Here is a 12,121-nt window from a genome sequence, read left to right as displayed (position 1 = left end):
CACACACACACCACACACACACACCACACATACACACCATACACACCACACATATCACACTACAAGGGGAGACATGAGCAGGCCGGTGCCTGCTGAGAGAAGGGAGTGGCTGGGTGGATGGGGTTGAGGAGGGCACAGAGTAGGGTGTAGCAAGATTTAAATGAGAGAGAACACAAGTCAGTCTGGCTCAGGCGAGAGCACTGTCACCTCTGAGTTCAAGCCCCACATCGAGACATGAACTCACAAAGCCTGAGCTGATGCTTCACTGCATTGCTGGGGGTGTGTTGATTGTCGGAGGTGCTGTCCTTCAGCTGAGACACTAAACCAAGGTCCAGTCTGTGCCTGTTAAGGTGGATGTTAAAGATCCCTCAAAAAAGAGAAGAGAGTTTCTCTCTCTGTCCCGGTGTCCTGGTTTATCCCCCAGATAAAATCAATCGCTCACTCCGTGGCTGTTTTGTAGTTCTTGTGTGCAACTGGGCTGCCACGATTCCCTACAAATTCACAGACACTACAGTTACACTTCACAGTAAACCCTGTGAAGCGCTTTGAGACGTCCTCCTGATGTGAAAGGCACTGGACCAAATGCAAGGATTGTTATTATTATTAATTACTTAATTATTGCCGCTTGCCAGCAGCCCCCGTTGACTTGTGTCTGTGTGTTACAGGAGTCCCGCCGCTGGCATGGAAACTCATGTTCCTGTTCTCTTCCTCGACCTCAGTGGTGAGAAATTTACTGTCTCTTGATCCTGGCTCAGTCGGTAGCTGTCTGGCCTCGGAAACAGGCGATTGTGGGTTTGAGCCCCACATCAGGCCCTTTGAACTCAGTCCATGTTGAGACTCCAGTAAAGCTCCCAAGGCACTATTCGAAAAGAGAAGGGATTTTCTCCCAGTGTCCTGGCTGAGAATTCCCCAAATAAAATTGTTTTTTTTGGGACTGTTGCAATGTGAGAATTGACTGCTATGTTTGCCCACACAGTCAAAACTTGTTAAGCTATTGGAATTCATAGAATCATAGAATATACAGCACAGAAGCAGACCAATCGGCCCATTGTGTCTGCTCCCGCTCTTTGAAAAGAGCTATCGAAATCAGTCCCACTCCCCTGCTCTCTCCCCATAGCCCTGCAAACTTGTCCTCCCCAAATAATTATCTACTCTCTTAAAAGTTGTTATCAAATCAGTTTCCCCCAGCCTTTCAGGCAATGCATTCCAGATCCCAACAACCTCACTTCCCCTCTGTTTCTTTTAACAACTATTTTAACTCAGTGTCCTCGGGTTATCGACCCACCGCCAGTGGAAATAGTTTCTCCTTATTCACCCTATCGAATCCCCTCGTAATTCTGAAAAGTTCCATTAAGTCTCCTCTTAACCTTCTCTGCTCCAAGGAGAATAATCCTCGCTTCTCTGGTCTTTCCTGATAACTGAAGTTCCTCATTCCTGGTACCATCCTGGTCAATCTCCTTTGCACTCTCTCCAATGCCTTGACATCCTTCCTAAAGTGTGGGGCCCAGAACTGAACACATTCTCTAGCTGAGGCCTAACCAAGTCCGGTCATTTATATAGATCAAAAACAGCAGTGGTCACTATACTGACCCCTGGAGGACCCACTGGCCATTTTCCTCCAGTCAGAAAATCAACTGTTCGCCGCTAGTCTCTGCTTTCTATCTCCCAGCCGGTTCTGTATCCGCTGCCACTGTCCCTTTAATATCGTGGGCTTCTATTTTGCTTACAAGTCTCTTATGTGGCACTTTATAAAACACCTTTGAGTGCAAAGGATCCTGTGTGGGGCTTGAACCCACAATCTGCACAATCTTGACAATGATACAGCTCTGGATCGTTTGTGAGGAATATCACATATTGTCGTTTCAATGTGGGGAGTGGGGCACATCTTAAGACAGGCAAGAATCTAATATATAAGATATAATATGTAAAGCTTCACATAATATACTGTAGAGTGAAATGAATTGACTAACTTTTGTCAACAAATTGCAGTCACATCACTTTACAGCATATTCTTTTGAAGCACTTTGAGACGTCTCAACAACGTGATAAGGCGCTGTATCAAACGTAAGGATTATTATTATGAAATAAGGTGGAGGGTTAGAGACGGGGCTTTCCAGAGATTCGAGTCGAAGCGGCTGAAAGCGCAACTGCCAATGGTGCAGCGCAGGGGATGGGATTCTACACGGGGTGGAGGGGATGTAGTTCGCTTCCTACATTTTCATGGCTGGGAACTACAGGGTGTTCACAAAGTTCTGTTACCCCCATGTTTTTTCCCTTCCCTACAGTGCACTGACCCAGCAACTGAAACATGGAAGATATTGTATATGGATATTGTATATTCATTGTATTCAGTACAAGTGGATGGGTGTGAGTGTGTGAGAGCGCCATCATTTTTATGGCCGGTAATGAGTTGGATTATTATGTCCAGTTCAGGGCATTGCCCTTTAGGAAGGATATCAAGGCCTTGGAGAAGCCACAGAGGAGATTTACCAGAATGGTCTGTGGGATGAGGGACTTCAGTTATGTGAAGAGACTAGAGAAGATGACATTGTTCTCTTTGGAGCAGAGACGGTTAAGAGGTGATTTAATAGAGATGTTGGAGTACAAAATTGATTGTTTTTGCTAACCTGCTGTATCTCCCCTCCTCTCCCCCCCCCCCCCCCCCAGAGGAATGTTTGAGCTCCCGGGAGGACTTGGACATGCCGGAGGCAGGGGGGCTGGACGCCACGCTGGCAGATGAAGATGCTGACGAGCTGTTTGAGCTGCAGATTGCAAAACGTCACGATCTGGAGGTGAGAGACCGTTCGGGGCCCTGCACACAGTCACCCCGGGACTTTGTTATTCTGGCCATGGGGTATCTGACACACGAGGAACCCCATCACCAGGCTTAAGAGTATCTAAACCACGCTGAGAATTCCACGCCTCCCACCTACACAGTTCAGCTCCTAGGAGACCCTGATTACTTCCCCCCTGAGGAGGAGAGTCAGCTCACTGAGCAGGTGGTTTAGCAGCCGGTAGCTTGGTGATATGGAAATGTATTAATCAATATAAACCGCAGGAAGGTGCGATTTCTGGAAGGATCAAATAGGCCTACAATAGCACCCCCCACCCCCCGCCCAGCTCTCATTGACCACTGACTCCTGTCCCCAGGTGAAAGCCGAGGCCTCCTGGGATGCCAACATCCATGAGAGTGGCTCGCTGAGCCGGGCCACACCCGCCGAGGAGAGGGTCTTCCTGATCGTGCGGACAATCTTACACCTCAGCCATCCCGCAGACATGCAGCTAGTGCTGCGTAAACGCATCTGTGTCCACGTCTACCAACGACAGGTAAGCTGTTCCACTGCCCCGTCTATCTCACTAACCTGTCTACCTGTCTGGGTAACCTCCCCCAATAACCTGTCTACCTGCCCAGGTAACCTCTCTCCCTCACTGACCTGGCTGCCTGCCCAGGTAACCTCTCTCCCTCACTGACCTGGCTGCCTGCCCAGGTAACCTCTCTCCCTCACTGACCTGGCTGCCTGCCCAGGTAACCTCTCTCCCTCACTGACCTGGCTGCCAGCCCAGGTAAGCCCGTCACCACTGATTGACGAGTCATATTTCCTGTTCCTGTTGCCTACAAACATGCACCAGTGGCCTAAAGCTACCTACAGTCACCTCATTAAGGGGAGCTGGGAGGGTTATACCCCGAGGAGGACTATAACCAGCCCTTCGAGCTGCCCGTACCCATGGGCCCTTCTTGCATCCATCCCAACTTGTCACCGGCACCTGCCCACTTCCAGTCCAGCAGCAGATGGACCTGGGAGTCAAACCAATGGCTCGCGGGTCTTAAAGGGGCCTCCTTTGTGATATATATTTTTCTCTAATTGAAGGGATTCGCACAAAGTTTCCTGAGAAGAATGTCACACAAAAGTGGCCTCAATACGTGTGGAGTGACGTTCGAGATCGTCTCCAACATCCCAGAGGTACGTGAAGTCTCACCTGGTCACAGAGATGGTCATGTTAATGGGCTTTAACACAGTCCAGCCTCACACTCCAGTTCACCCATCAGGTATGACATTAACTCAACGCCGCCCCGTCTGCCTGTTCAGATGGATGTTAAAGATCCTGTGATGCTATTTGATAAGAGAAGCGAGTTCCTCTCTCCCCGCTGTCCTGGCCAACAATCCCCAGATAAAACTGGTAGCTCACTTCATGACTATTTTTGGACATTGATTGGCTGCTGCATTTGCCTACAAATACACAGTCACTACACTTTACAGTAGTCCTGAGAAGTGCTTTGAGGTATTGTCCTGGCATAGCGCTGGATCAATTGACCAATTTTATTTGGAGGATTGTTGGCCAGGACACAGAGAGAGAGAAACTCTCTTTACAAATAGCGCCAGGAGATCTTTAACCTGAACAGACAGAAGGAACTTGGTTTAACGTCTCATCTGAAGGACAGCACCTCTGACAACACAGCGCTTCCCCAGACCTGCACTGGAGCGTTAGCTTAGACTATGTGATTTCAAGTCCCAATGTAGGGGCTTGAACCCACAAACTGACTCAGAGGCGAGAGAGATACCACTGAGCCAATTGGGGGAATAGAGGACAAAGCCTTAAATGTGACTGAAGCGAGAGAGCAAGTGACAGAGTCGGGCTGTCACACCACGGTGGGGAATAGGGGACAGATCCAGGCTGTCACACCACAGTGGGGAATAGGGGACAGATCCAGGCTGTCACACCACAGTGGGGAATAGGGGACAGAGTCGGGCTGTCACACCACGGTGGGGAATAGGGGACAGATCCAGGCTGTCACACCACAGTGGGGAATAGGGGACAGATCCAGGCTGTCACACCACAGTGGGGAATAGGGGACAGAGTCGGGCTGTCACACCACAGTGGGGAATAGAGGACAGAGTCAGGCTGTCACACCACGGTGGGGAATAGGGGACAGAGTCGGGCTGTCACACCACGGTGGGGAATAGGGGACAGAGTCGGGCTGTCACACCACGGTGGGGAATAGGGGACAGAGTCGGGCTGAGACACCACGGTGGGGAATAGGGGACAGAGCCAGGCTGACACACCACAGTGCAGGAAGCCAGGCTGACACACAGACCTGTTCTCTGGCTGTTCCTCAGGACGCCCATGGGTCGGAGGACCGGGATGCGCTGGCACGGATGGCCGCGGAATCTGAGAGCGAGCAGTCGGCAGAGAAGGCAGCCTACATCGAGAAGTACCTGCGCAGTGTGCTGGCCGTGGAAAACATCCTCACCCTGGACCGTCTGCGGCAGGTCAGTGCCAAGATGGGCAGGTCAATGCCAGACTGGGAAGGCAGGTCAGTGCTGGGCAGGGTTGGGCAGCGTGGGATTGGGCAGAGTGGGGCTCCACTGGCTCCTCGTCCCCCAGCAAATCGTGTTCACGATCCTTGTCCTCACTCCATGGTCTCGCCCCAAACTACATCTGCCACCTCCCCAACCCCAACCAGCCCAGTCCCCTCTCACACTCAGCTTCATATCCCCCGCCAGACCCTGCCCCTCCCCCCCACGTTTATGTCTCTGTGGGTACTGTCTGCTGTGTGTCCAGTCCAGGCCCTGACATGCTGTGTGTGTGTGTGGCTGTGTATATGTGGCTGTGTGTGTCAGTGTGTGCTGCTGTATATGTATGTAGCTGTGTGTGTGTCCAGTGCTGTCCTGACTCTGTGTGGGTGTGCGTTTGTGTGTGTGTATTTGTGTGTGTGTGTATGTGTGAGTGTGTGTATGTGCGTGTGTGCGTGTGCCCAGTGCTGCCCTGACATCATGCTGTGTTTGTGTGTGAACAGGGTGTTGCAGTAAAGGAGCTGCTCGGTACCAAGCACAAAATAAAGAGGAGATGCATCAGCTCCCCCAACGTCCACCGGGTACGTCAGCTCAGCTCAAGGGTGGGGTGTAGTGGGGGGGGGTGGTGGTGATGCGTGTGTGTGGTGGGGGATGTGTGTGTCAGCACCTTGCGACGTCCTCCCGACGTGAAAGGTGCTATACAAATGGAATTTTGTCGTTGTTGTGTGAGGATGTGTTGTGTGTGGGGCGGGGGGACGGCGGGCATGGGATGGTGGGTGTGTTTGTGGAGGGGATGGATGTGGATGTATTGTGTGTGTGTGTGTGTGGAGGGGGGAGGGTGTTGGGGGTGAGTGTGTCAGGTGTGTGGATATATTGGATGTGTGTGTATGCGATGGGGGGGTGGAGGATTTGCTGCTAACGGAATATTTCTCCCAGATGGAGTGAGAGTGAGGGGGTGGGGGTGGATGTGGACAGTGGTGACAATGATCTCCTCAAGCTGGGAATCAGAGACACCAGCTGTGGTACAGGGAGAGGTCAGAGGAGCTCACTCTGACTCTGATCTCAATGTGAGGAACCCTCTCCTTCTACAGAAGAATTAGGGGAGATCTTATTGAAACATATAGGATTCTTAAAGGGCTGATAAAGTAGACACTGAGAGACTGTTTCCCCGGTGGGAGAATCTTTAACCAGGGGTCACAGTCTGAAAATTAAGGGTCAGCCTTTTAGAACAGAGTTGAGGAAACATTTCTTGACTCAGAGGGCAGTGACTTTATGGAATTCACTCCCCCCGAAGGCTGTAGATGTCAGTCCTTGAACATCTTCAAGGCTGAGACTGATAGATTTTTAAAAAACAGAGAGATTAGGGGATATGGGGAGAGGGCGGGTAATTAGAGTTAGGTGAGAAGATCAGCCATGATCTTATCAAATGGTGGGGCACAGGCTCGAGGGGCCGAATGGCCGACTCCTGCTCCTAATTCATATGTTCTTATGTTCTTAATACTCTGTACAGACACGATGGCCGAATGGGCTTCTGTGCTGAAAATGTCTAATACTCTGTGACGGTCTCTAGTCTGGTTCCTGAGCCAGGCGTCCACAGTGTTCCAGGACACTGCGGTGGGCAGCACAGCCCAGTCTGGCTCATCGGCAGGACCTGGAAGGGCAGACCAGTCATATCAGCTCCTGTTAACCCTTCAAACCAAAGCCCTAATGGGTAGGGTGGGGTAGGGTGGTCTTAGCTCGACAAGCAGTGGGAAAGTTTACCAATAAAAAAGATAAAGGCAGAACATTGAGAAGCAGGTGCTTTGTGTTCATCCACGTTGTCTCGTGTTTGGGTTCTCTGTCACCTGAGTCCCATCACTGACCTTCCTCTCTCTCCCCCACCCCCCTCTCCTCCACCCTACTCCCTAACACAAACACACACTCAGACAATACACACACAGACACGCACAACCATGCAGACAATACACACACAGACCCAGCGCTCTTGCGGAGGAGCCTGTGGTTGCAGTTCACTTTCTGACTCCCCCCCCTCCCCACTGACCTGAAATGTATTTTCATGACTTTTTACTGAAGTAACTTTAATATATTTTTCCCTAAAGCTGTCCGGAAACCTGACTGCAAGATCCAACCTAGAGTATAACAAGGTAGTTATTATAATAATAATCATAACAATAATAATAATCCTTACATTTAATATAGTGACTTATCACATCATTGAGATGTCTCGAAAACGCTTCACGGGATATACTGTAAAAGTGTAGTGAATGTGTATTTTGTGGGCGGACACGACATCCAATTTGAGCACCGCGAGAGAGAGAGAGAGAGAGAGAGCGCTCCCACTGAGTCAGGCTGACGCACTGTTAGTTACTCTTCTACAATACAATTCACGTTCGCCCATAAAATACAGTCACTGCACTTTACAGTAAAGCTTTGAGGCTTCCTCCTGATGTGGAAGTCACTGTATTGAATGTGAGGGCTTGTTGTTGAGCGCCCTGAGACGCCAGCCTGGTGGAGGGCCCAGGATAAGTGCAGGTTGTTGTTGTCTGCGTGATGGGGATGATGCTTGTGTTGATGGTTTTGTTTGTGGGCAGAGTCGATGGGAAAGCCACCAGGATATCTCGGCCAGTGCCCAGCAGTGTAGCCGGGGGGGCACAGGGTCCCGCTCCCCAAGTCGCGGGGACCACACACAGAGCCAGGCACAGGAGACGGGTGAGACGTGTGTGAGCACCCAACACAGCACCCTCCACAAGCACAGACTCGCAGCGCTGCACAGTGTGGGCTTGGCCACAACGACACTGACAGCTACACAGCACCACCGGCACCATTGCACACAGTAACGTTACAGCCTCCCTTCGCTCAGCGAGCACCAGCCGCTTCATGTCCCCCTCCCACCATCAGCGGCCAGGCTTTCAGCCATTCTGCCCCCCCGCTCTCTCCAACTCCATCCCGTAGTCCGTCCCTCCCCCCCCCTCCCTCCCTCACCTCAGGATCTATGAGATACAGATCAGCTGGGACCTACTAGAATGACGAAACAGGCTTGAGGGGCTGAATGGCCTATGTTCCTATGTCTTTCCCCTCCCCCCGCCAGTTGGGTACCTCGCCAGCATTGTGAATATGCTTTGAGATATCCTCCCGACGTGAAAGGCGATGTGTAAATATCTATTGTGTAATGTGTAGTCACACTGTATCAGGTTCTTCACTGTAAAGGTCCCTCCTGGGATGTCCTAATGTTCTCCCTATACTTCCCACCACACGGCCACTACAATGGGACTCCTCCTCTGGTAAGGAATTCCAAACGTTTCCTGTTCTCTCTGAAGAATCCTGGCCTTGGTGGGTTTATACTTTAAACCACAACCATCGGGCGAACTGCTATTTATTTCATTTTGTTTGATTATGGTGAGAAAATTTCTCCCAACTCTTTAGTGAAGCCGTGTTATACAGAAGCACGTTACAACAAAATATAAACACAGTCAATTCACTTTACAGTATATATAGGATAGATTTCAAGATCCTCTCACTTGTCATCAAATCCCTTCAGGCCTTGGCACCTCCCTACCTCTCCAATCTGCTTACCCACCAACTCACAATCCGCTGCCTCCGCTTGGCTGGCTCCGGCCTCCTGCATGTCCCTGATGCCCTCCATTCCACCATTGGTGGCCGTGCTTTCAGCCACTATCCCCCGAAACTCTGAAACACTCTCCCCTCTATCCCACCGCGTTGCCCCTTCCTTCTCCATCTTCAGGTTGTGCCTGAAGACCTTCTTCTTCTTCAACTGTGCCTCCCCTTCCCGCCAGCTCGACTTCGTGCTCCGCCACTGTCAAGCGCTCTGGGACACTGCCCTGCGAGAGGGGCGCTGGGTAAATGCAAGTTATATATCCTGTGAAACGCTTTGAGGCGTCTCAACGACGTACGTGATTAGGGCTCTGTATCAAACTCAAGGATTATTATTATTAACAACAACTTGCATTTATTTATCTAGTTCCCTTCACGTGGGGGAGCGTCTCAGTTAGAGTTCTGATGTTGTTGTAGTTTCTCGCCAACGAAATCTCATCAAAACAGCTGGAGGGAGACGGGCTAAGTTTGTGTCTGGTTTACTGATCGGTGGCTTCTCTTCCCCTCAGAATGGTTGTCAGGCCTGGCAGAATCCTATCTGGCACCGGTGAAGGTGATTGTCCCTCAGATGCCCAGGATCCTCAAGTCCCTGTTCCCGGTCAGAGATGACAAGGAGAAGAGGAGGTCGGCCCCTCCGTTAATTCAGCAGGTAAACAACAACAGCAACTTTCACGTCGGGAGGACATCCCAAGGTGCTGACTTGACAGCTGAGGGTATGCAGTCGTTGGTGGTTGGATTCGAGAGGGTTGGGGGCCACGCCAGGTGGAGGGGGGAACATGACCAAAGGCTCGGTCAAAGAAGAGGGTCTTGAGTCAGGCCTTGAAGGAGGCATTGGAGGGGGCTCGGCAGAGGGGCTCCGGGATGCAGTTCCGGAGGATGGGAACACTGTGGTGGAGGAGGCTGTTTGTGTGTGTGTATATACGTAGATATGTGTATGTGTCAAGGTATGAGTAATAATAATTCTCGTGGAGTCCTGTAGCTCAGTGGTTAGAGCACTCACCTGGCAAGCGAGAGACCTGGGTTTGATTCCCAGCGTGGTGAAACCGTACTCCACACGCCTAATAATAATCCCTTAAGAAAAAAATAATGTGGTCACTCAATCCACGACTGTTTGTGGGACGCTGCTGTGCCCCATTAGCTGCCGCATTTCGCCCACAAAATATACAGTCAATTCACTTTACAGTATATCCTGTGAAGCGCTTTGAGACGTCTGGAAGAAGTAATAAGGCGCTGTAACAAATACAAGGATGATTATTTAATTATTGTTGTACTTGATGAATGAAGCGCCTTTCACTTTGTGTGTTTATAGATGTGTCCACACGCGTGTTTGTGTGTAAATTCTTCTAATGTTTTTCATGTTAACTTTGACTTCTGTTCTCTGGAATTCCAGTCCTCTCGACTCGACCCCACCCCCCCCACCCGTTCAAGGTTCGTCTCAACCTACCTCTCTGACCACACTTTTGATCAATCCTCCCCCAACCTCTCGGCTCCCACCCCAGCTCGGTGCCCAGCTGCCCCTGTTAAGTGCTTTGGGACGTCCTGCGAAGGTGGTGTATAAGTGTCACTGTGTTTGTATTGAGCTGTGTCTCCAGTCCACTGACCGTTCTCTCCATGCTCTCTCTCTGCAGACTGTCCCTCGTATCATGGTGCAGTCTGCCAGCCCGGACAGCACTGCTGAGGACAGCAAGGAGGTGAGGAGCTATTGCGTGTGTGTGTGTGTTCGCGCAGGGAGAGAGAGTGTGTGCATGTGTGTGTGTGTGTGTGTGCAGGGAGTAAGTGTGAGTGCTAGCGAGTGGGTAGAGTGTGTGTTTGTGTGTCTGCGGGGGGGGGAGATGTGTATGTGTGCGAGAGGGGGAGAGGTGTGTGCGTGTCTGCGGAGGAGGGAGAGAATGTGTGTGTGCGTGAGGAGGGGAGATGTGTGTGTATGTGCTCGCGCGAGGTGGGGAGAGGTGTGTGTGTGTGTGTGCGTATGCGATGGAGGTGCAAGAGATGTGGAGACTGTGTGGAGGGAGGAAAGTGTGTGTGTGTTTTCTGATGTGGGTAACCTGGTAGTCCCTGCTCCCGTCAGCCATTCTGCCCTCTCGTTGGCTATGTTTTCTGCTCTTTGGATGGTGTCCTGTCCTGCCTCCACCCTCCCACCCCCGCCCTGCAGTGAATCAGTTTGATGGCCCTGGTGTGTGACTCTCTCCTAAACCCTTTCTAAATCCTCCCTCAAGACGAAACTTGTGAAAAAGTTCCAGTTTTCCCAATTGTTACAAGTCCAAAGTGTGGAGGAACATCGACAGGTGAGTGACCAGTGTGTGTGTGACACAAGCTGGTGTCAGGGCTGGTGTCGGGGGTGTCAGGGCTGGTGTCTGGTGGTGAGCAGGCGACGATTCTACCCCAACTACCCCAACTGGTGTGGACAGAAAACAGGGATTAGCTTCCAGGCTACTCGGCTTATTTGCTCTCTCTCTCTATCTCTCTCACTCTCTCTCTTTCTCTCACACACACTCTCACACATGCACTCACATGCTGTCTCTGCATAAACACAAACAGCCAGTGCTGGTGACTGACGTAGGGAAACACGGAGCGTGAGTGGCTATTGCTCCCAGTGTGGAGTCCTGTTACTCAGTGGTTAGAGCGCTCACCTCGCAAGCGAGAGACCTGGGTTTGATTCCCGGGCAGAGCAAAACCTTATACAAGTTTCCTTACTCCCACAAGCCTCTGTTTACCCAGCAGTAAGTAGGAACCTGGTTGTTAGTCAGTTGGCCGATCACTTTTGAGATTAATAATCGCTTAAAAAAATATTTTGTCACTCAATTTGTTTGTGGGACGCTGCTGTGCACAATTGGCTGCCGTGTTTCGCCCACAAAATACACAGTCAATTCACTTTCCAGTATAGTCTTGTGAAGCGCTTTGAGGCGTCTCGAAGATGTGATAAGGCGCTATACAGAGTCCTGTAGCTCAGTGTTTAGAGCACTCGCTTCGCAAGCGAGAGACCTGAGTTCAGTCCCAGGCAGGTTAGGGCGAAACCTCGGGCAAGTTTCCTTACTCCACACAGAACCTAATAATATTCCCTCCAAAACCAAAAACAATAATAAATTGGTCATTTTCAATCCACGACTGTTTGTGGGACATTGCTGTGCGCAATTAGCTGCCGCGTTCGCCCACAAATATATATACAGTCAACTCACTTTACAGTGTGTTCTGTGAAGCGCTTTGGGACGTCCTCC

General features: G+C 50.8%; 1 protein-coding gene across 3 annotated transcripts in view; it reads left to right on the top strand.

The window, feature by feature from the left end:
• kif13bb (kinesin family member 13Bb) overlaps positions 1-12,121 on the top strand; it is a gene marked incomplete at its 5' end in the record, with an annotated part of 71,813 nt that overhangs the window by 52,689 nt on the left and 7,003 nt on the right. For 2 of the 3 annotated variants that reach the window (XM_042332919.1, XM_042332920.1), the window contains 10 exon segments: positions 666-721; positions 2,668-2,792; positions 3,151-3,327; positions 3,870-3,962; positions 5,118-5,270; positions 5,798-5,875; positions 7,394-7,438; positions 7,886-8,003; positions 9,416-9,555; positions 10,535-10,597. In XM_042332919.1, the coding sequence (XP_042188853.1) occupies positions 666-721; positions 2,668-2,792; positions 3,151-3,327; positions 3,870-3,962; positions 5,118-5,270; positions 5,798-5,875; positions 7,394-7,438; positions 7,886-8,003; positions 9,416-9,555; positions 10,535-10,597 (1,048 nt within the window). 3 annotated transcript variants of the gene reach the window in all.

This window comes from Callorhinchus milii, unplaced genomic scaffold (genome assembly GCF_018977255.1).
Source record: "Callorhinchus milii isolate IMCB2004 unplaced genomic scaffold, IMCB_Cmil_1.0 Scaffold3, whole genome shotgun sequence".
Lineage (NCBI taxonomy): Eukaryota > Metazoa > Chordata > Chondrichthyes > Chimaeriformes > Callorhinchidae > Callorhinchus > Callorhinchus milii.
The sequence above is the reverse complement of the archived record's forward strand: the minus strand, read 5'-3'. Positions and strand labels throughout refer to the sequence as shown.